The sequence below is a fragment of the Artemia franciscana genome, chromosome 4 (genome assembly GCF_032884065.1).
Source record: "Artemia franciscana chromosome 4, ASM3288406v1, whole genome shotgun sequence".
Taxonomy (NCBI): domain Eukaryota; kingdom Metazoa; phylum Arthropoda; class Branchiopoda; order Anostraca; family Artemiidae; genus Artemia; species Artemia franciscana.
Genome location: NC_088866.1, coordinates 4,543,766 through 4,569,040, shown reverse-complemented (window position 1 = coordinate 4,569,040; position 25,275 = coordinate 4,543,766). Strand labels below are relative to the sequence as shown.

Genomic DNA, 25,275 nt, shown 5'->3' with positions numbered 1-25,275 from the left:
GTAGAAAGGGGACTGGAGGGAAGTTGCTGGCTTTGAATCACCTTTGAATCATAGAAAATGCACTGTAATTTCAGTTTACAATTGAATGAGCCCTTAAGGAAAAAAGAAAATGTAGCCAAGAACCAAAAAAGTAATAAAATTTAGCTTCTTTTGGTAAACAGAATCAGAGCATTGCTTAAGATCTTAATTATCATTGCGGTTTCTGTTTATCTTCGTTGTCGTTAATGCTTTGACAAATATAACCCCCCGTTTTCAGTAAAGCACAAATTACTCTCAAGAAAAAAAAGCGTTGGGGATTGCTCGGCATGTGTTTGTAGTAGCCAATTTTAGCAAATCATGAACAGTGGCATCAATTGGGGTCATGTGCCCCTTAAAGTCACCTCTATATTTTGAAAAGCTCCTATTTGGGGGGCTGTCATTTCATTAAAAATGTTTTTTTTATATATCCATTTGAAAAAACAACTTGCCAAACCTTGGTATTGGAAAATACACTCTTGCCCTCCTTTTAGATCTTAGTAAATTGACCCATTGATCAAAATTAGTTTTCAGATATTGTTTTGCCGGTTTTCTGTTGTAGATATTACCTATAACAAATATAAAACCCACTCTTCGAAATGCACATTGTTTACAGTAAAATGTGAATCACACTGCAGCCTTTGAAGTGTTTTCAAATCGCCTTAACGTAGCGTAAGGTAGTAAATAAAAAATTAAATTATTTATGACTCATTATTTAAATCCACCTAATTAAGTTTACAATCCAACAAACCTTTAGTTACCCAAAATGACAAGCCTTTTTAGCCAACATGACATAAAAATCAGAAGGCTGATAGTCCCGCTCTTCTTTGGTGGAAAATATTTTCGTCTTAAGTATGACTTAGTTATACATCTATATTTTAATTCTCCATTAAGTCCACCATTGACCATGGCTTACTTTTGTGAAATATGTTTAAATATTTATTTAAACATGTTAACGTGTTTTGTTAACTTTGCGCTTCATGTGGTTATTCATTTTAGTTTCCGTTCGTTTTTGGTTCAACATTTTCATTCTGCAATAATTTCTGCTCGTCCTAATCTTGACTTAGTCATCAAATATATTTATTTTTGTTTTAATTTTCAGCGCAACTCTTTGATTTTCTTTGAATAAAATATTTTTTAAAACTAATTTTTAGAAGGAATTGGCGCCCATCTTTAACAAAAGAAAATAAAGAAAAAGTCCTAAATGCATCTGAGCGGTTATCATTAGAAGAACACGAAGAAGTTCAAGAAGATATGTGCATTTATTAATTACATAACTAATAAATCAAGTAGTCTAGTAAGTAACATTAGATGTTTAACAGTGTTAAAATAACATTCTGATCAATAGGCCTACTCAATTCATCAGCAATGGAATCATGATTAAACAAGTGGAACAGTGCTAATAGTTACAATTGGCCACCATGTGTAAAACACAGGCTACCATGTCACACCTAGCTGCCCAAGCCTACCTAAAATTGCATGTCAAGTAAGGTGAAGTAGTTTTAGGCCCCCTGTAAAGAATATGCTAATGGTTAGGAATAGCAGTTCTCTTGGAAGGAGACAGGGTAGAACAAAAAAGATATATTTTTTTTCTATTTATGATTTATTTTAAACATACATGGTGTAAGCCATAGTTTTGCCTCAGTACAATAGGATATAGCAACTAAATTTTCAATATAGAAGTCTAATAGCCATAACACAATAAGAATAGGCCTAGCCTATATCAAAATAGCATAGAGATATTAGAAGAATACTTTTTAATTTTGGAATGAACCAAAAAGACAATGATCCCATCAGGTTGATGTGGTAAAATTTCAGTTTAACTATTCTTGCTATCTTGGAAAGCGGTTAAGTTAAGAAAATGAAACTTTCAGTTAGCTAATGGATCCACAGGCTAAAGTAGGACTAGCCTATGTCCTAGGAAGGTATTTTGGGTAAATTTATGATAGTTCATAGAACAGACTTACCAATAAAGTGAACATACCACTTTAAGCCTTTGTTTATGTTCTTTATGAATATAATAATTGCTTCTATTGTAAATTCAAATTTTAGCACTTTTTAAACTAAACTAACCTTATTATAAATAATTTTAGTGCTAAGAAAATGCAGCATTATCTTTTCAAAAACGGTGGAAAAAGATGGTGCTGGGAAAATGTAGCATTATTATGTAGAAAATGAGCAATAACTCATAGGCTACTTTAATTGAAAACTCATCATTTTAAGAGTTCAAAAAGTACTGAAATTTGAATTTGCAGTAGGCTAGAAGCAATTATTGTATTCATAAAGAACATAAAAAAGACATCAAGTGGTATATTCACTTTATTGGTAAGTCAGTGATTTGAACTGTCATAATTTTTTGAAAATTTGTCATTTTTAAGAGCTCAAAAAGTGCTTAAATTTGAATTTATGGTAGAAGCAATTATTATATTTGTAAAGAACAAAAAAAGGCATCTAGTTGTATATCCACTTTAATGGTAAGCTAGTTATATGAACTTTCATAACTACTGTACTTTGAAGTAACTACCTCCACTGAAATTTCATTTTTTAGAAGGATCTTGCAAATCAGATCTCTTATCTTAAATCCTGACTGGATCCAGTGTCATTGGGGGGGGGGGGGCTGGAAATCTTTAAAAATGCTTAAAGTGGAGAGATCAGAATAAAACTTGCTGGGAAGAACAAGCATAAGTCCAAGATAAGGGATGACATAACCAGACTGTATCAGCTCTCTTTGGTTGAGTTTGGGGAGGGGGGGAATGATTTGAAAAAATTAGAAAAAAACAGGGTATTTGTAACTTACCAACCAGTGATCAGATCTTAATGAAATCTGATATTTAGAAGGATCTTGTGCTTTAGAGCTCTTATTTTAAACCCCAACCAGATCAAGTGACATTACAGGGATTTGGAGAGGGAAACCTTAAATCTTGGAAAATGCTTAGAGTGGAGAGATTGGGAAGAAACTTGATGGGAAGAATAAGCACAATACATGATTGACACAATTGGACAGAAACATTCTCTTTGGGGGAGCTGTAGGCTCTTAATTTGGAAAAATTAGAAAAATTGAGGTATTTTTAACTTAAGAATGTGTCACCAGATTTTAATGAAATTTGATATTTAGAAAGAACTCATGTCTCAGAGATCTTATTTCAATTCCTGACCAGACCTGTTGAGATTGGGTGGAGCTGGAGGAGGAAACCAGAAATCTTGAAAAACACTTATAAATGTTGTAGATTTGTGATTGATGTAACCAGACTGGATCTGCTCTCTTTGGGGAGTTAGGGGGTGGGATTTAGTGTTTTGGCAAGTTTGATGCTTCTGGACATGCTAGGACAATGAAAATTGATATGTGTGTCAGGGAGCTACACAAATTGACTTGATAAAGTGGTTTTCCCTGATTTGACCATCTGGGGGACTGAAGGGAGAGGAAAAATTTGAAAAATTGAGGTATTTTTAACTTACAAGTGGGTGATTGGATCTTAATGGATTTTGACATTTAGAAGGACCTCATGAGGAGAGGCATTAAGTCTCTGATTTTGCTTTTAAAGCATTCAGTTGATTCTTAAAATTTTGCTAGGCCTCATGCCATATTAGCTCTTGGCTCTTCTAACCTCTTCAAAAGTGCTATGTGAGCTCTTAGCTCTTGTTTTACTGTATAATTTGAGTAAGATTTCTAGTATTATGGGTGATAGGTCTTTTACAGTGCTTGTTACATTTAATTTTTAGATTCTTATAGAATACTTTATTTAATCAAATTCATATGGCAAGGCAAGTAATAGAAATGGAAAAAATTACCAGAATGATAATTTGAGGTTGTTTATAAAGAAATACAAACACTGTCTAGATGCTATAGCCTATAAAGAAGCATCAGTACTATATCTCTCAACATCTTCTAAACTGGATTGATTGTCACCTCTGAATGCTTTAAGCAAATTGTTTAATTTGACAATACTTGACACAAAATTTAGTTTGCTTTTTTAATTTGATTCTCTTTGGTATCATAGAATTTTAAGTCAACTCTAGTCTGTAGATTTCAGGAGAATAATTGAATGATTCATAGAGCCCAATTAGAGTGTAATTGAAGGAAATGTAGTCTTGTGGAGACTGATGAAATGTGGGAGAATCCCAAAATAAAGTTTAAACCCCCAACACTTGTATAATTCTTTCCAGGATAGCCACTGACCAGTCTGATGGCTGATACCACCTCTGAATGTTTATTAGTTCAATTTGTTTTAATTTTTCTTGCCTTTACTCTTATTGACAGCCCTTTCTTTGTAAAATGGTTTAACATTCTCTTTTGCTTTATGTTTGTGTTTGTTTCTTGACATTTGTGGAGTATTGTTTAAAAATCTGGTGCAATTTCTTCAGTGTAGGTTTTCAGTCAGGTCTAGCTTCAATTTCTGATCCATAAATACTAGTATTTAGCTTATTTATTTTCTGTACTTAGATGTTAACTATGAGCCAAATTCTAAGTTAGATGTGTCACCACATACATTTTAAGAAGAAGCTTTTTAGATCTTCTCATTGAAATTTCAGTATCCTGCACAACACAAATTATGTTTCATGCTCTCCTATTTAGATTTCAGGTTAATTTTGTCACTTTAGCAAATTGTAATTTAATGCTGAATATGGGTTTTGCTATTTGCTGGTGCTCAGAAAACAATATTGACACCATTCCAAAAGATCAAGAATCAGGCAGGTTCTGTTGTTCCCATGACTCCAGTCTGTTAAATCACGCTGCAGGAATGCACTGCAGGGCTGACGCAAGGACCTTAGTAGTCAAGAAGCGTCATTAATTCTTAAATAATAATAATAAATCATCCACAGGTCCATAATCTCATAGCCATGGTGGGGAATTATCTATATTTATTTGACATTTGTCACAAGGAACATAAACACAAAAAGAAAAATCAAAAGACATGGCAGGAAATCTCCTGAAATGGGAAATAATGAAAGGAAAATGATTGGTAGACATGCCATCCTCTTTAATTTTTTCTGGATTAACTAATTCCTCAGATTCTAGCAAACTGGAGCTAGCTAAAACTACTGAAAATGTTGCCAAGACTAAAGCTTCTGAGTGAATAAATTAAAAAAGTTTTTCAACTGAAAGTAAGATGTAACAATAAGACCTGAAACAAACAGAAATAATTCTGTATATGAGGGGTGTTGTCCCTCAATCCCTTGCTGTTTTTGCTTAAGCTTCAATTTTATGTCCCAATTCTAAGTACAACTTCTGAAATATAAGGGCTGTTGATTAGAATAAGAAGAAAATATAATGTTAGGAGTGAGGTACTGAGGAGGGGCTAACCCACCACATATACAAAATAATTTTTATTTGTTTTAAATTTTAATATTGCTCTTCAATGATTTCTGTTCATTTTAAGCTTTAATGTTGCTACTTACTTTCAGTTGAAACAAGTTGTTTTTATTTAAATTATTTTAGTAGAATCATGGACCTCTGTGAGTGACTTGAGGATTTAATTTTACTTTTAGGGCTAGGGTCCAATTTAAGGCACTCCAGTAATACAAAGCCGAAATAGGGTATATCTTTGGTTCAAGTAAATAATTTTGATTCAAGAGAGGGTGTGAGGGAATAGTGGAGGTCAGTATTTTTACACATTTTTTTTTTCATGATCATCAGTCATAAGATATTTTTCATCACCAATTCTTCAGGTATTGGCTTTTTTTCATCACCCTTCTTCAAACACATTGTCAAATTAAACTAATTTTGCTCATTTATTTTCATGGTTTAAGGTGGCAACACTGACGAAAATGTCTGACATTCATAGTTTTCAGTTATGAATAGATTTAAGATGGATTCCAGGGGAAAATTTAGTTTCACATCCTTGCTACCTTAAAAAATGCCTATTCTGGCTTGATGTCCAAATGTTTCTGCCCTTTCATATTTATTTCAAATCGTCCCAATGACAGGGTTGTTGAACAATTTCTAAAAGAGAAAATATTTTTCGATTTTTTTTTGGTTGCTCATCAAACACTATAAGCAAAGTTGTGAAAAGCACTAATGTAGTAACGTGGTTTATTTTGAATAGATTTGAGAAACACAGTGTCTACTGGTGGGAAACAGAACCGTGTTTAGTTTTCTTTCTTTTGATTTGAAACAAACTAAATATCTCTATACTGTAATGAAATAAACTATTTTTGTTTAAAACGCCTATTAAAAGAAAAGAAATATCTTGAAATTTAGCTGCAAGTATTTTACCTGCTAGGTAACTTACATGTTGCAAATATGTCAAAGAATTTTTTTTTCGCCAAGAGGGATCATGTTAAACCAATGGTCACAGAATATTGGAAGAGGATTCGATGCAAGGAAAATTTTATGTTTTATGGAGCCCTCTTTTACTGACAAAAAATGTCACATTTAATCAATATTTTGACTTTTGCCATTGTTATTGTAGGGGAATTCAACAGTTTTTTTTTTCTACAAAAATGGAAGAGTCCTTTTTAGTGTAAAGTATTGTATTGATATTGAAAGTATGATATTGAGTCCATGTATTGATATCTCGTTGAACAATTCCTAAAGAGAGAATATTTTTCTGTTAATGTTTGGTTTCTTCTAAAATACCCTATTTGGATTTGAAAAGAACTTCAATGTAAAGTGGTTTATTTGGAATAGATTTGAGAAACAGTGTAAGTTTTTACCAATGGAAAACAGGACAGTGTTTTAATTCTTATTTTATATTGATTTGAATTTCAATAAATATCCATTTACTTTGATAAAATAAAAATGAGTAAATAAAAAGAAAACTTGCATATGCTTCAAAAAACACTTGATATTTATTTACAAGTATTTGAACTGTCCTGTTTTCCAGGTAATTTACCTGTTTCAAAAATGTTGAGGAGAATCAAGGAAGAAAGCGAAGATGAAGATGAGCCATCCTCCTCCTCAAAAACTTCTTCAGATGCTTTGGAGGAGTTTCGTGCGCAGTGGGTTGATGAATTAAAGGGACAGGCCGTGAAAAAACCCGAAATTATTATCCCTTCTGACCCAGACTTGGAAGCTAAGGAACTATTCCTTAAAGGTGTTCAGTTTGAACAAACTGGGAAAATGGTGGAAGCAATTAGATATTACCGAAGAGCTTTACTGCTTGTACCCGATATTGAGTCTAAAGTGTATATGGGACAGCTTAATCAGCCAGTTCAGGATGTAAGCAAAGCTATTGATTACAATGATCCACCAAATGCTGAAAATCTTATATCTGAATTTGAACATTTGGATGTAAACTGTTATGGCTTTTGTCAGCCATTATTTGCTGTAAAGAGTGCTCATTTATCATGCCTGCCTACTGAAGTTATTGACTATATTATACGCTGGGTAGTGTCTTCAGACTTGGATTTAAAATCGTTATGTAATTTGTCTAGAGTATGTAAGGGTTTTTTTGCATTAAGTGAAAAGCCGGATCTCTGGAAGAGGATCTGTTGGCGTATTTGGGGTTCTAATTGTGGCCCCCCAAATTGGCATGGATTTTCCTCTTGGAAAGATATGTTTATTTATCGCCCTCATGTACTTTACCACGGTTGTTATATATCCAAAACTTCTTATTTCCGCCAAGGGGAAAATAGTTTCCAAGATACAGAGTATCAACCATGGCATATTGTTGAATATTTTCGCCTGTTCCGATTTTTCTCAGATGGCACTGTTTTGATAATGACTACAAGTGAGGAGCTACCATTGGCTGTAACCCATCTCCGCTTTAAAAATGCGAAACAACCTAATATTTTGAGGGGTTATTATAAACTTATTGGAAACCGTGTGGTTGTGAATGTTCATAAAATCACAAAAGTGCCTTTAGGTATACCTGGCCCAAGGGGTAGGCGGATAAAAAAAGAAGTTTTTGAGACCAAAGAACAGTTCAATGAGATGGAATTTGAGCTAAAACCAACAGGGAAGAAATTGAACCTGCAACTTTCTTGGGTTTTATATCACACTCGTATGGTTTACAGTAAGGGGCATGAGGTTGAGACTGACTTTGATGTTGTGCCAAGTAAATTTCCGAATTTGCATTTTTCAAGAGTGAAAAGTTATATGCTTGAGGCAGAAGCACCCCTTTAATTTTTGTATATTTTGTAAAAATAAATTCATTGTTCGAAGTCTTATGAAATTTTTCTAAAATTTCTTGGGAATGGTGCTAAAAACAAAGTAGCAAACTTAATTTTTTTTTTTTATGAATCTTGTTGAAAAGAAGAGTTCTGGTTGGGGGTCGTGTCTTTTTATGGCACTTGGTATCTACCAAGTGACATATAGCAATTGCAAATACTGTTGGTCTGTCTGTCCTGGTTTTGCTACTTTAGGCACTTCCAGGTAAACTAGGACGGTAAAATTTGGCAGGCGTATTAGGAACCAGACCAGATTAAATTATAAATTGTCGTTTCCCCGATTCGACCATCTGGGGAGGAGTGGGGGGAAAGTTAAATCGGAAAAATTAGAAAAAATGAGGCATTTTTAAATTACGAACGGGTGATCGGATATTAATGAAATTTGATGTTTGGAAGGATATCCTGTCTCAGAACTTATTTTAGATCCCGACCGGATCTGGTGACATTGGGGGAGTTGGAGGGGCACCTAAAATCTTGGCAAACAGTTACAGCAGAGGGATCTGGATGAAACTTGGTGGAAAAAATAAGAAAAAGTCCTTGATACAAAATTGATATAACCGGAACAGATCCTCTCTCTTTGGAGGAGTTGAGGGGGTGGTGGTTAATTCTGAAAAGTTAGAAAAAATGGGTTATTTTTAACTTACGAAGGAGTGATCGGATCTTAATGAAATTTAGTGTTTGGAAGGATATCTTGTCTCAGAGCTCTTATTCTAAATTCCGACCAGCCCTGGTGTCTTTGGGGGGAGTTGGGGCGGGGGTAACCTAAAAATCTGGAAAACGCTTAGAGTGGACTGATCGGGATGAAACTTGGTGTGGATAATAAGCACATATCCTAGATATGTGATTGACTTATCCGGAACGGATCCGCTCTCTTTGGGGGAGTTGGGGGTGAGGGAGAGGGTTAATTCTGAAAAATTGGAAAAAAATGAGTTATTTTTAACTTACGAAAGAGTGATCGGATCTTAATGAAATCTGATGTTTGGAAGGATATCGTGTCTCACAGCTCTTATTTGAAATCGCGACTAAATCCGCTGACATTGGGGCGAGTTGGGGGGAACCTAAAATCTTGGAAAACGTTTAGAGTGGAGGGATTGGGATGAAACTTGGTGGAAAAAATAATCACAAGTCCTAGATACGTGATTGACCTAACCGGAACGGATCCGCTCTCTTTGGGGGAGTTGGTGGGAGGATTAATTTTGAAAAATTAGAAAAAAGGAGGTATTTTTAACTTACGAAGGAGTGATCAGATCTTTTATGAAATTTCATATTTAGAAGGACCTCGTAACTCAGATCTCTCATTTTAAATATCGACTGGATCCAGTGTTATTGGGGGGGGGGCGGAAATCTTGGAAAACGCTTAAAGCGGAGAGATCAGGATGAAACTTTGTGGGAAGAATGAGCACAAGTACAAAATACGTGACTGACATAACCGGACCGGATCCACTCTCTTTGGTGGAGTTGGGGGGGGGGGGGGGTAATTCGGAAAATTGGAAAAAATGAGTTATTTGTAACTTATGAACGGGTGATTAGATTATAGTGAAATTTAATATTTAGAAGGATCTTGTGCTTTAGAATTATCATTTTAAATCCCGACCAGAAGGTCTGATGTCATTGGGGGGAGTTGGAGGGGGAAACTGGAATTCTTGTAAAACGTGAAAATCGAGGTATCTTACGGATGGGTGATCGGATCTTAATGGAACTTGATGTATAGAAGAATCTTATGTCTCAGATGATCCATTTTCAATTCGAATCCGATCCGGGGACATAGAGGGTTGGAGGGGGACTAGAAATCTTGGAAAACGCTTAGAGTGGAGATATCGCGATGAAACTTGATGGGAAGAATAAGCACAAGTTATAGACACGAAATTGACATAATTGGAACGGATCCGTTCTCTTTGGGGGAGCAGGGGGTTGTTAACTTGGAAAAATAAAAAAATTGAGGTATTTTTAATTTAAAAACGGGTGACCGAATCTTAATGAAATTTGATATTTAGAAGGAACTCATGTCTCAGAGCTCTTATTTCAAATTCCGACCAGATCTGTTGACATTTGGGAGAGTTGAGGGGGAAACCAGAAATCTTGGGAAATGTTTATAAATGTTGTAGATACGTGATTGACATAACTGGACTAGATCCGCTCTCTTTGGAGGAGTTAAGGGGTGGGGTTCAGTGCTTTGGCGAGTTTGGTGCTTCTGGACGTGCTAGGACGATGAAAATTGGTAGGCGTGTTTGGGAGCTGCACAAATTGACTTGATACAGTCGTATTCTCCGATTCGACCATCTGAGGGGCTGAAAGGAGAGGACAAATTAGAAAAATTGAGGTATTTTTAACTTACGAGTGGGTGATCAGATTTTAATGAATTTTGATATTTAGAAGGACCTCGAGACTCAGAGCTCTTTTTTTAAATCCCGTACGGCATTAAGCCTCTGATTTTCCTTATTTTAAAGCAATCTATTGATTCTAGAATTTTGCTAGAGCTCATACCATATGAGCTCTTGGCTCTTCCGACCTCGTCACAAGTGCTATATGATCTCTTAGCTCTTGTTAAAGGAGATTTCTTTGCCGTGCCTCCTAGATTTAGAAAAACACATTTTTGATGTTTTATTAAAAAAAAATAATAACAGACTTTCCAACATCCACATGTTCTGATAATATATTTTTTTGATATTTTCATGAAAAAAAAAAAAAAAATTGTCCTCCGATAGATTTTGAATTTTTTTTTGTACCTTCATATAAAAGATCTATTATTGATTTATTTTTTATTAAACAAAAAAGAAAAATAAGAAAAAAAATCTATCTAACATACACCTTCGTGAATTGGCGTCCCCTGTTGTAAAGACAGTAACGCCATAGATATTTCAGAAGATTTAGTTTATGTTAGTAGTAAGACGTTCGCATTCGCCGGAGGGAGATAATCAGGGACTGTCAATTTAGAATGAACATGCTTTCTTTTATAAATTTCAAGACGGCTCACGTGTCTCTTTTGTGGTGATTTCCTTGTTTATTAAAACCGGCTATTCCTGTTTTTTATTAAAGTTCCTTTTTTAATTTTTTGTTTAAAGAGGATAATTATGTTTTTAATTAACCATGTTTAAAGTTGTGTTTAAACATTATTTTTAGGCCTTTAATAAGCCAAAAATCAGGGGGGGGGGGAATTTTTTAAACTATATAATAATTATATAATAATTAAAAAGATCACAGTAGTTTTTTTGTGAAACCTCCCTTTCTTGCTCCTCTTTCCTAAAAATTGTCTGCAGTCGCTATTTTTAGCTCAGCTCCTAATTTCAATGAGTGTCACTTGATTTTTCTTCTTTGTCGAGTCCTGTGAGGCAAGAAATGAAATCCTGTGATGTTAGCCGAAGGCGTGGATCTTCTGGACCTTGGTGTTGTTATCTGCTGTTACAAGTATCGTTATTCAGGAAATTTAGGGGGCGGGGGGGGGAATATATTTTTCAATATGTTGTGGGGTGGCAAATTTAATGTTTAAATTTTTTTCAATGAAACTCAGAAAAAGAAATTTTTCAATAGAAACAACCTGTATTTTCCAATTTAAAAGGGGAATGGGCAAAAATATGGAGGGTGGGTGCCCCCCCACCCCGATGGACACTAATGGCTACCACAAATCGTGCAAGTGGTAAATTCGGGGAGTCAGACTTCCCTCCGAAATGTAAAAAATTATATACAAGAATTTAGGACTAGCACATAAATGTCTTTTTAGACGATAGCAATTCACCAAATGATTCTTTAGTTTTCTGACATCAAATTATTTATGTTAGAATTGACGTTCAATGTAGAACATGACCATTCCTAGAATAGTAATAGTTAAAACTCGTATCTTGCAAAACTCCATGTTTCTTATCTTGAGAATACCACGCTATTCTTGTCCAGCATCAATATAGCGTGAGCTGGAGAGATTCCGGTATGCTATTTTGATGTCTGACAACTCTAACCACTTCTACAGATTTGAATTGTAAAACACTTTTAAAATCTAATCGGCAAGATTTATAAATTTGTTAATTTCAAATTGGCATAAATTATTCAATAATAAAGAGCCTTGGTATGAATAAATTATATATAAATAAATAATATAAAATAAGAGTATGAAACTGCCCGAGCTGCACTATAGTCAAATCTATTGATAGAAAAACCAAGTTTTATGAATCACATAGATTTTTTCTTGATTTTAATGTTGCACTTGAGAAGCGAAAAATCAAAATGGCAATAAATTGGTTTGAAATTCTAGTACCAACGTTCATTTTCCCCCTAATATTCTCTGCTAATACTAATAAAATGTGCCGTCTGGACGAACAGGGGCCATAGTCAATGTCAACCCTTAGCTCTGATTGATCGGTTGCAAATTTCATGCTTTAAAGTTGAACAAAGTTCAACTCGTTATATTATGAACGGCGTGCACAATTGGCGCTGTAGTCATGCGTATTTTCATTTTGTGAACGGACGGGACTATAATTTGGCCCGGGCATTGCTTAAAGTATTTAAAGCTGCTTCAATCATTTTAATATTGTGAAAAAGACAACGTTGAAGCAAATTAAAAATTCCAGAGGTACCATCCACATTTTTGGAAGAAGGATATTAAAACTGCCATTGGATTTTTCCGATCTAGACAGTGTGAAAATCAAGGTTTTTGCATTCTTTTGTTTAAGGGATTCGATACCTTAAAGTTATCGAATAGTTCGATAAGAATATCGGTAAATTCGAATTATTCGATTAAAGGTATCGAATAATTCGATAAGAATATCGATATTCTTTTGTTTAAGGGGATTCGATACCTTAAAGGATCATCTTATGTCACCCATTATGGACTTTTAGTTTGTTTGGTCAAACTAATTAGAATTGCTAGGGTGGTATTGGCATAACTTGTAGGGCTTCACAGCCGGCACCCACTTTCCCGAAATCTTCGAAAAAGCATTTCTTAATTTTGCTCCAAAAAAATCACAAAATCTTCTCATGTTTTGTGCTGGAGATCGAGATATTCAGTTTTAATGAAACTTACGTCATCTGAAAGTGTAGATTTCTTAAACGAGCAAAATGGAAGTCTTTCTAAAGGCAGTCCTTAAAAAATTTCTAGCATACAGGATAGAATATCTCTAAAAATTAGCTCACAGAAAATATTGCTTTCTATGGTTTTCTGTGATGCTAGTCACTTTGATTGAAAACCTTGCTGACACAGGGGACGTAAAATTACACGGTCTTTTTATTCAAAGTTCATTGTCAAATAACAGATTCTCAATTGCTTAAGATGGTAGCTACTCCTTTGAGAGGATTTGCCGATGAACCTTTGTCTTTGAAACGGTCAGCCGACTCTGAGGTTTGTAAAATGATTTTAATATATCGGATCCCCTTAAGTCTAAGACTAATCTTGAGAAGTCGGGTCGCAATTTGGGTCATTTGAAGCACTGCTTCAACTCACCACGTTTTACCTTTCATTGGCTGCCATGCTACGAATAAAAGATGTATCTCATCTACCCCGTTTTTAGTAAACAACTTTTTAATAAAACTTTTTTTTTGTATCTAAGTAATACAAGTTTTATTTTGCGTTACAAATCATTCCTAAGTCACACAAATATCCGTGTAACTGCTTACTTATTAACTCGACTGTTTACTTAAGCCTCAACTGTTTAATTAAAACTTAATAAACCACAAATAAATAAATAACTGAACTAAAACTAATAATAGATAAATAGAAATATAAAAAATAATAATAACAAAACAATATTATAATAAAAATAATAACTGATAAATAAAAATATAAAAGAAAAATTCAATCTTAAGTGTGTTTTAACCATTCTTCCAATAAAGTAAACGTTCGACCCGCTATTTGATTGTCCTCCTAGCTCTAAAAAAACGACTATTAGCCTTACTACTAACAACTGTTTGCAGCGCCAACGCGCCTAGGGCCAAAACGGTACATACTTTTCACCCTAGACGTCAATAAAAAAAAACTTCCCCCCCCCCGTCGCCTGAAGTTCCAATCTCCTTTGAATTTCTGTATAATAACCACAGCTTAGACATCAATATACAGTTATGAAAACTCGGTTTATTTTTGGGACACAGTGCGCGGTAGCGATGCTAGCGGTTGGAGACAGAAAACTGGTATTGGTATCTAATTAGTAAGAGGAAACTGGTATTGGTATCTAAGCTGTGTAAGCAACAAAACAAAATTGCGTTCCCGCCTATGGTGCTGTAGTACGATCTACGCGTCGGAGCGCGGGCTTGGAGGAGGCGCCAAGTTTAGAGCTCTGTACCAAAAGCTTCTCATGGGCAAGATAGGAGTTTCCATAACTGTATTGGTAACCATTCTGTGATAATAACCCCCTTCCCCAATTGACTTCTCTGACAATACTGTGGCTTTGACTACATACTTTTTCCGTGGAGTTGCGTAAGGTCCATTCACAATGAGATTTTACCAATAGAGAGATTTAGCTCGCGCTCATTTGAGGTAATCAGATTTTTTTTTATAGAATTTTCTGTTTGGCTGAGAAATAATGGCAAATGCTATTTGGCTCCCAGCGCTAGCTATAAGATTAGTAAAATTTCTTTGTAAATGGGTCTTTAACACTCCGAATGTTGTTGATTGCCACCACTCTCATATTTTTTGAATGTAACGGCCTAATAAACTCCCTTTTGATTTTTTTCTCAAAACCAACGAAAAAGATGAATCACACATATCAGTTTTAAGTTTCGCTTTTAATAATAATCCTTATCTGTCTGATTCTTATCTTTCGAGAGGTCAGAATTGATTTTGTTAATTACTTTTCTGGAAATTTCATTTATGGACTTAATTTAGGTATAGTTATCCATGATAGGGTTTTGAAATCCGGATTTTCTTTTTCTTATATAACTGCTTTGTCTCTTTAGTTAAGTGTGGTTAAACACACTTAATTCTCAGTGCTGTTTCTTTTTTAATGATAAATTTCAGTGTTTTTGCATTTTAATGGTAAGGTTTGTTCTATTCAATAATTTCAGTTGTTTCTTTAATATTAACTAAAGCTTTATATTCCTCCTCTTGTTGTGTATCTCCAGTGACGCAGAACTGGCTCTTAGAAGGAGGGGAGAAGGTACATTTTTTGCTATAAATTTTACCGTAGGGATGCCCTCGGACCAATCTTGGAAATAATTCATCCGTTTGTGCAGATTTGTCTAATAGCCCTGTTTGCTCTTAAATTTAAGACCCTTGACAAAGCAGGAGTGTTAATTCATGAAAATGTAAGAAGAGGGGAGTGTATTTTTTTAAAATGATGGGATTTTCCCCATCATTTTATTTTTCCATGGGATTTTTAAAATGACGTTTTTTTTCCATTTTTCCAGTGAAAATGCAAAGTATTTTTCAGTGAAAATATCAAAAATATATTTTTCAAAATCGGGGGATCTAGAGGGCAATCCTCCTCCCCAAATGACGCCCCTATAGAGAGGAATCAGTACGCTTTCAGAACGTAATATAATCAACATATACCAACGGTTGTGGTCGTTCAAGAAATGAGACGTGATTTTTGTTGGAGGAGGAGGTTACGTTAGGTTACATTGCCTACTTGTACCAATTCTATTTTTATATTATTTATATGAATCATAGGTCGTCACTGGGCATTTACACTTAGATGAAAACCTATATAAAGCTAGATACAATTTAATGTGAATAAGTTTTTACGCAGACCAGGAGGAATGATGTTTGGGGAATTCATCATAACATCAAAAAGTAGGCGAATTATGCGAACATTATTGAACGTGCTGTCGGAAGTTATGATATTTCTGGAGATTTGGGCCAGGTCCTCTTGAGTATGTACCTGACATAGGCTAATGCATAAATGAGCGCTTAGATTTGCAATATTATCTCGCAACTGAATGTTAATTTTATTCACTATCAAATAAGAAATTTTCTTATTTAGAAAACTTCTTCTACAAAACTTCTTCTTCTTATTTCTATACAATTAATACGAATTCTAAAATAAGAAATTTTTGGTCTTTTAGATATGCTTAACTGAGCGCGTAACTGCAACGAAATAGCCATTGATAAGTTTTACCCATGAGCCCTTTTGCGATATCAAGAGTCATTGTGACCAGTGGCTCGTTGATCAAAATAACTAATACAAGTGGATGTTAACATCGCGTCATGGAAGCACTATCTACCTAAAACTATCCTTAAACATTTCCTCTGAGAAACAAACAAGACCGTATACAGGGGAGAGGGGTTAGGGTGTTTGAACCCGCCCCCTTCCCCCAAAATGTTTATCTGACTCGTAAAACCATAAAAAGGTAAATATAAATAAATGTTTAATGTGATTTAATTTTTTGTACCCCCCCTAAAAATATTCCCGATACGACCCTGGAAACGAATGACACATCTTCCTATGCCTTTTGAATTGTCCACCTTTCAGAATCTTCTCAGGTCTACACGTACCGCTTAAGCCGCCTTTGAACCTCCCTCCTCTCTGAATCCTCAAGAACCCACCCAAAAGATATATTTTGTTACTTGCTTGTATGTTTAACTAACCAGACTCCTCTCCCCGCCAAACGTTATGTATGGTTAATTCACGACAGTAAACTATCTTTGTTTTCACAGCTCCCCACAAAAATCTCTAACCAATAAGAAGGAAGCCTTGTCTTCTCTTATAGTATTCCAGCCTATGGAGCTATCATCTGTTATTCCTCTGATTAGTTTCTGTGGAAGAAGACAGTTTGCTCTCTGCTATAGAAATTCTCCATTGAAAGTGTTATACGGAAGTGGTTCTTTTGGGAATTTGCCAAATGAATAAATTCAGCTAATTTTGATTCATCTATGCAAGCAAATTTGCTTTACTCTCTTTAAGTCACGTAAGCTTTTGTTTGTCTTTTAAATTAATTCAAACTCAACCCGTAAACAGCTCTCTATGATATTGGAGTGCTCTGCCAGTAGTGGAGAAGCAGTGGCATGATTTCATCAAAATCCAGGGAGGGGGCAAGTTGCACTCAATTTTCTCAAATCAAGCAAATATGACAGTGAAAAATGAGCTATATAGTACCATATAGAGCCATAAGGACTATATAGAGCTATAAAGGCAAAGATATACTAAAGAAAACTGACCTGTTTCTTTGGATGCTTGAATTCTGCAGGCTTATCTTTGTTTTGAAAAACTAAATATCAGCTGGGGGGCAAACTGGGGTCGGGGTGGAACCGAGGTTTGGAAGGGGTAGTTTCTCTCCTTGCCAATAGCACATTACGCCCCTGCGAAGAAGGAAAAAAGGGAGCAAAGAGGATACATTTTTGCTACCCATGCAAAACAGTGATTTTCCTTGTTGTTCAAGCCAGGGGACTGTAAGTTTTCTACGTAGGTTTTTCAGCCATCGCTATACCGCTGATGTATCTTTTTTTGACTAAATACAACTTTTTGGGTGATTTTGGCTTTTTTTTTATAAATTCCCATAAATTTGTTTCCGAAATAATATTATATTATTAAGATTAATCGAAATAATAGTTACCACTCCTGATGCAACTACAAATGGTAATTTTTTCTCACTGGTCAGTTTTTTTTTAAACGCGTTTTTTAATTTTCAATTACTGTGGGCTGTGACTTTACACCAATTTTTTTTAGCAAACAATTTGAATTAATCAGACATGGAGCTGAGAAAACCATCTTCCTAACCATTTTTTCCCTTTTAGTTGGTTAGTGTTTTTTCCTGTTTGTGTTTTTGTTATGAAAGGGGCTTCAGAGGTTTATATCACAAAGTTTTTTAGTCTATCCGGCATCAGTGTACAATAGGCCTGTTGAGAAAGAAGTCTGTTAAGAAAACTGTTCTTGCCTCATAACATACAGAAACATTGATTTAACTAATCCTAAAAGCGCTTAACCTTACCCCCCCCCCCCCCAAGTGTGCAAATATATAACCCAAATTTTGTATTTTCCATGTATTTTTCCAACTTTTTAATCTGTCAACGTTGCTTCAACTTAGGCTTATTAAGTTGGAACAAAAGAGTGACATATGGCAAAATGCATGGGAAATTTATAATTTGGGCTATATATTTGTACTTTAGGGGGTGATGATAAACTGAAGTGAAGAACTTTTAGGTGTAATAAATTACAATTTTTCTGCATATTACGAAGTAAGAATTGTTTTCTTAACATGCTTCCTTCTCAGCAGGCCTAATTTGCACACTATTACCATCTAACAAGGCGTTGAGGAGGGGACAATCCCTTTCATATACGGAATAATTCCTGTCTGTTTTTAAGTTTTAATGTCGCTCATTACTTGCAGTTAAAAAAACTTGTTTTTTTTTTAAGTTTAATTTCTGAACGTTTTTGAACTTTTTTTTTTTTATTTAGTTTCTGAACGTTTTTGAATTAATGCATGTTTTGATTTTGGCTCATCACACATGAATAATTAAAACTAAATTTGCATATTATTTTTTTTTTGCTAAATGGCTTTCTCATAGTTCTGATTGGACGATTTTGATAAAAAAGAAATGGGGTGGGGGAGGAGGCCTAGTTGCCATCCAATTTTTAGTTACTTAAAAGTGAAACTAGATTTTGTTTATAGAAAGTTTTTATAGTAATAAACATACGTACCTTACGAATTAACTTACGTAACGAACTTCTATATTTGTGTATTTTTATCACGTCTATGAGGGGCTTCGCCCCCTCGTCAATACCTCACTTTTTACACTAAAGCTTGAATTTGGTCCCAAATCCTTAAGAATGACCCCTCAGTCACAAGGCCGTAGAATGAATAGTTGAAATTACTAAAAATACGTTAGCGTAAAGAGCAAGGTATTGTGGAGGAGACGAAACCCCTTATATACGTAATATTTTATGTTCGCTTTAAGTTTTAATGCTACTCATTACTTCCAGTTAAAAAAAATATTTATTTTCTCATTGTTTTTTCTTTAAATAATGCTAGAAAATCCTGCGCCCCCTTCATGGAAATTCTCTTCCCTCATGATAAATTCCTCTGTGGAAAGATCTTCCCACGTAACCCCCTCCTCCGACCCACCCCCACCCCAAAGTGAAAAAGTTCCCCTGAAAACGTCTGTACACTTCATAATAACCATTACTATATGTAAACAATGGTCAAAGTTTGTAACTTGCAGCACTTCCCCCAGGGACTGTGGGGGATTAAGTCGTCTTGAAAGGCATAATTATTAGGTTTTTGACTAGGCTGAACAGAATGGTCCTAATTCTTTAAAAATGACCCCTGAATCACAAAGGCCCTAGAATAAACAGTTGAAATTACTAAAAATACTTTAGCGTAAAGAGTGAGGTGTTGTGGGGGAGACTAACCCCCTTATATACGTAATAATTTCTGTTCGCTTTAGGTTTTAATGCTGCTCCTTACTTCCACCTGGAAAACTTTTTTTTTATTTGTTTTCTTATTGTTTTTTTTTAAAATAATGCTAGAGAATCCTTCGGTCCCTTCATGCAAATTTTCTTCCCTCATGATAGATTCCTCCATGGAAAGATCTTCCTACGTAACACCATCCCCCGACCCCCTTTAACGTGAAAAAGTCCCTCTGAAAACGTCTGTACACGTCCCAATAACCATTACTATATGTAAACAATGGTCAAAGTTTGTAACTTGCAGCCTCTCCCCCGGGGACTGTGGAGGATTAAGTCGTCCCGAAAGACTTAATTATTAAGTTTTTCGACTATGTTGAACACAATGGCTATCTCAAAATTTTGATCCAGTGATTTTGAGAAAAAATGAGCGTGGGAGGGGGCCTAGGTCCCCTCCAGTTTTTTTGGTCACTTAAAAAGGGCACTAGAACTTTGAATTTCCGTTAGAATGAGCATCCTCGCAACATCCTAGGACCACCGGCTCGATACGATCACCCCTGGAAAAAAATATCAGTGATCTGTCTTCTGGGAAAAAATACAAAATTCCACATTTTTGTAGATAGGAGCTTGAAACTTCTACAGTAGGGTTCTCTGATACGCTGAATCTGATGGTGTGATTTTTGTTAAGGTTCTTTGACTTTTAGGGGATATTTCCCCCTATTTTCTAAAATATGGCAAATTTTCGCAGGCTCGTAACTTTTGATGGGTAAAACTAAACTTGATGAAACTTATATATTTAGAATCAGCGTAAAATGCGATTCTTTTAATGTAACTGTTGGTATCAAAATTCCATTTTTTCAGAGTTACGGTTACTATTGAGCCGGGTCGCTCCTTACTACAGTTTGTTACTACGAACTGTTTGAAAATCACCTTTTAAATTTTCTGTGGCTTTGCGGAATATATTTGAGAGCGCATGCTCAATATCGATATAGGAGGAAGATGAGGGACTACGATATATACATCCAATCCTGGTTTGGCATAGGTCTCGGCCTTGGTCTGTGATATCAAACCAAATGGTCTCCACGGATGGCAAGCTGGATTCTAAATTCTCGGACAGTATATTGTGCTTTTACGTAAGCTTGGACTCCACCCTTGCATTCTTTTGATGGGAGGTTAGAGATGATTTGGTAACCGGGCAATTGAATATGCGTAACTTCTAATCTACTCTCAGTATTCTTAGGGCATACTTCGGTAAGTAAAACCAGATCATAATCTCTACTATAAATTAAACTTCTTAATTCATTCCTTTTATTAGTAATTTGATCTACGGTTGCTAATAGATGGCAAAAGTCTGGACTTACTTTTGAGTAGCCATTTATACCTGGTCCTTGCTCCTCTTTTTCTGTGTGGGTAGTACCAGTAGATTGGCAGAGAGAATCGTCATTGATGCTGAACTGGTTTTTTGAAGTACCTGATGTGATACACCTTTTAAACGGAGATAATAGAGTTGAACATGGAGGCATATAAACACATTCATCATCATCATAACTATTGACACTATTTACAGCACATGCCAGCTTTACATTTGCATGAGTGCTGGGTTGCTTATTTCTGCCACACCTGGTGCACTGTTTTTTAGAACTATTTTTCTATTACGTTAGCGACGTCTTTTTCTCTAGCGGTAACTCTGGCTTTCAGCTCTTCAGCAAGTGTCTTATGTCTAGTTCTGTCTTCTCTTGACATGTCACTATGAAAACGGATATCTGACTTTTGCTGGGAATACTTTTTAATGGCGTGTTTAATCAAAATTGTAGGCACAGTGAAGAGTAAAGGGGAAGGTCTTTGAGCTGATTCACTGGCAATAGTTAGCCTAGGGGGTTGACGTTTTAAGTTGGAGATAGGAACAGATGGCAGGCCATAGTGGGACTAAATAGTTTTGAACATTAGTCTTATCATCTGTTGTCGCAGGAATGCCATAACGAAGTATGGCATTAGTTTGGCATAACGAAGTATGGTTTTCTAGGTCTATTTGCACTTAGTAACTGGTCTCCGTTCTTAGAGTCTTTGTTTCTGCCTTTCAGTATCAGATGCAATTTCTTTTTATTTTGGCTACGTCACACTTTGATTCTGCTGCAAGTTCAATTAGTTTCAACTTTGGCTGTAATGGCTTTTATACTGTTCAGTTCTTCAGATAATGTGTTCATTTGCTGGGATAGACTCACTTGTAAGCACGAAATTGCGTTCGGAACAGTTTTGGTTACGTCATCTGCGGTAGCGGCAACTGAATAAGCTTGGGTTTCAGTTGCATTAACTTTACACAGAATAAACAACCATTGCCAACCTATTTTTGACGTCATTTTATAAAGTAGATCGTATTCTTCAGCACTTAACTTAAGACAGGTTGCACATAGCCATCTTCCACAGTTATCACAATTGGCAACCTATTTTTGACGTCATTTTATAAAGTAGATCGTATACTTCAGCACTTAACTTAAGACAGGTTGCACATAGTCATTTCCCTGAATTGACTTGTTACAGCAATTTATTGCAATTGCATCCAATTCCCCTCCCCCCCTAAAACAATTACATCCGTAATGCCAACTAAAGGCAATAAACGAGTACGAGCAAGCCCATGCAAAGATAAAGATAGCTGTGCTGCCTGTAGTATTGGCCTTGTTGATGCTACAGTGCCAATTAATTGTAATAACTGTGGAAGATGGCTATGTGCAACCTGTCTTAAGTTAAGTGCTGAAGTATACGATCTACTTTATAAATGATGTCAAAAATAGGTTGCCAATTGTGATAACTGTGAAAGATGGCTATGTGCAACCTGTCTTAAGTTAAGTGCTGAAGAATACGATCTACTTTATAAAATGACGTCAAAAATAGGTTGCCAATTGTGATAACTGTGGAAGATGGCTATGTGCAACCTGTCTTAAGTTAAGTGCTGAAGAATATGATCTACTTTATAAAATGATGTCAAAAATAGGTTGCCAATTGTGATAACTGTGGAAGATGGCTATGTGCAACCTGTCTTAAATTAAGTGCTGAAGTATACGATCTACTTTATAAAATGACGTCAAAAATAGGTTGCCAATTATGATAACTGTGGAAGATGGCTATGTGCAACATGTCTTAATTCAAGTGCTGAAGAATACGATCTACTTTATAAAATGATGTCAAAAATAGGTTGCCAATTGTGATAACTGTGGAAGATGGCTATGTGCAACCTGTCTTAAGTTAAGTGCTGAAGAATACGATCTACTTTATAAAATGACGTCAAAAATAGGTTGCCAATTGTGATAACTGTGGAAGATGGCTATGTGCAACCTGTCTTGAGTTAAGCGCTGAAGAATACGATCTACTTTATAAAATGATGTCAAAAATAGGTTGCCAATTGTGATAACTGTGAAAGATGGCTATGTGCTACCTGTCTTAAGTTAAGTGCTGAAGTATACGATCTACTTTATAAAATGACGTCAAAAATAGTTCCCAATCGTGATAACTGTGGAAGATGGCTGTGTGCAACCTGTCTTAAGTTAAGTGCTGAAGAATACGATCTACTTTATAAAATGATGTCCAAAATAGTTTGCCAATTGTGATAACTGTGAAAGATGGATATGTGCAACCTGTCTTAAGTTAAGTGTTGAAGAATACGATCTACTTTATAAAATGACGTCAAAAATAGGTTGCCAATTGTGATAACTGTGGAAGATGGCTATGTGCAACCTGTCTTAAGTTAAGTGCTGAAGAATACGATCTACTTTATAAAATGATGTCAAAAATAGGTTGCCAATTGTGATAACTGTGGAAGATGGCTATGTGCAACCTGTCTTAAGTTAAGTGCTGAAGAATACGATCTACTTTATAAAATGATGTCAAAAATAGGTTGCCAATTGTGATAACTGTGGAAGATGGCTATGTGCAACCTGTCTTAAGTTAGGTGCTGAAGTACACGATCTACTTTATAAAATGACGTCAAAAATAGGTTGCCAATTGTGATAACTGTGGAAGATGGCTATGTGCAACCTGTCTTAAGTTAAGTGCTGAAGAATACGATCTACTTTATAAAATGACGTCAAAAATAGGTTGCCAATTGTGATAACTGTGGAAGATGGCTATGTGCAACCTGTCTTAAGTTAAGTGCTGAAGAATACAATCTACTTTATAAAATGATGTCAAAAATAGGTTGCCGGCAGCACAGCTATCTTTATCTTTGCATGGGCTTGCTCGTACTCGTTTATTGCCTTTAGTTGGCATTACGGATGTAATTGTTTTAGGGGGGAGGGGAATTGGATGCAATTGCAATAAATTGCTGTAACAAGTCAATTCAGGGAAATTGGGGAATGGGCAAAAACGTCTTAAAATCTATAAAAAGAAACATTTTTCGATGAAACACTAAAAAAAAAGGTGTTCTTCGAAATCTAGAAAGGGGAATGCAACCCCCTCTCCTGATATTGAAACCGCTGCAATTGCCACAACATTAACAAACCACTAAAACCACAGAAGTGGAATATATTGCAATTGAACAAGGCACTTCTATAACAACACAGAAGCGTGTTGTTATAGAAGTGTTGAGTTGTTGTTATAAAATTTGTTATACAGAAGTGTTGAATGAGGAATCAAATGATATATATTTGTTTATTGTTATTTAGTATCTGTGTTATACCGAAATATTACGAATTTCTTTTGTAATATTACCAATAGTTGTAGTATATTGTACTTCTCAATTATTCTTTTTTTTTATTCTTATACAAATTTATTATTGTAATGTACGTACATTATTATTCAAATTGTTCTCATGAACTATCAGCGGCAGATCATTCTAAATCTAATCAACTTGCAGTAATAAGACTAAACATTTGTAGGTTTTGTAAAACCTTTCCAAGCTTTTTATTATTTGGGTTGAGCCTCCAAAGCAATATTTTTTGGGGGAATAGCTGGCTCTTGAACTTTCTAGCTCCTCCCTCTACTCATAGTTGGTGCTTATGATAGACAAATATATTTTTAAACTTAGGCCCTTCGCTTTATTTTTTTGTTTCTATATCCGTGAAAATAAATTTTCTGACATTTCTTGGACAAATGTAAAAAATCTAGTTGTTTTTCTTTTTCAGAACAACAAATAATTATGTCTCAAGAAGCTATTGTAACGGTAGCTCCAATGTTTGGAGTTTTGGACATAACTATCCTGGTTGGAGCAGCTACATTTGGTGTTTTTTGGCTGGTGAAGAAAAAATTTGAGTCATCTTCTAGCCCACCACCGGAAAATAGTTTTAAGATTGAGTAAGTTCAATTTTTACTTTTTTCTGTAGCGTTGTGCTCAGAGGAGGAGATTTAAAATCTATAACAATATATATATATATATATATATATATATATATACTAGCTGTTGGGGTGGCGCTTCGCGCCACCCCAACACCTAGTTGGTGGGGGCGCTTCGCGCCCCCCCCAAGCCCCCCCGCGCGCGTAAGTCGTTACGCGCCATAATAGTTACGCGCCATTGTAGTTGTGTCCCTATGTCCCACCTGTGAATATAGATATATATATATATATATGGTTTTAACTACGTAAAACTTGCGAATATACAACATTCTTTGCTGTCCCATTGTCTTTGCATATAAATAGATTGTCAGGTTATCCCCCTGTTTCCCCCGGTGTCCCCGTTGTAGTTGTGTCCCTGTGTCCCGGTCGTCATTTATATTCCCTGTGTCCCGGGTCCCGGTCATCATTTGTATCCCGGTGTCCCGGTCTGTATATACATTCGTTTTTTAGTTTTGTTTTTCTCCTTTATTTTTTTCCTTTTTTTTTCTTTTTTAGCTTATTTAGATTTTTAGATTTTTTAGTTTTTTTTATTAGTTTTTAGTTTTTATTTCTTTTTAGTTTTTTTGTC

General features: G+C 35.3%; 1 protein-coding gene across 2 annotated transcripts; it reads left to right on the top strand.

The window, feature by feature from the left end:
- The first annotated feature begins 1,200 nt into the window (after nucleotides 1-1,200).
- On the top strand, nucleotides 1,201-24,668 carry LOC136025882 (F-box only protein 9-like). Of its 2 annotated transcripts, none has more exons than XR_010617172.1 (2): nucleotides 1,201-1,312; nucleotides 24,500-24,668. XR_010617172.1 is itself a non-coding variant. In XM_065701929.1 (2 exons), exon 2 carries the CDS (start codon nucleotides 6,860-6,862, stop codon nucleotides 8,078-8,080), a length of 1,221 nt encoding a protein of 406 aa, XP_065558001.1. In that variant the 5' UTR covers nucleotides 1,232-1,312; nucleotides 6,840-6,859; the 3' UTR covers nucleotides 8,081-8,129. The 2 variants fall into 2 exon arrangements, 1 of the variants encoding a protein (XP_065558001.1); XM_065701929.1 differs by lacking the exon at nucleotides 24,500-24,668 and adding an exon at nucleotides 6,840-8,129 and having other exon boundaries at nucleotides 1,232-1,312.
- The last annotated feature ends 607 nt before the right edge of the window (nucleotides 24,669-25,275 follow it).

Excerpts from the sequence above, each read along its gene's own strand:
- LOC136025882 (XM_065701929.1), top strand. The coding sequence starts at position 6,860 with ATGTTGAGGAGAATCAAGGAAGAAAGCGAAGATGAAGATGAGCCATCC.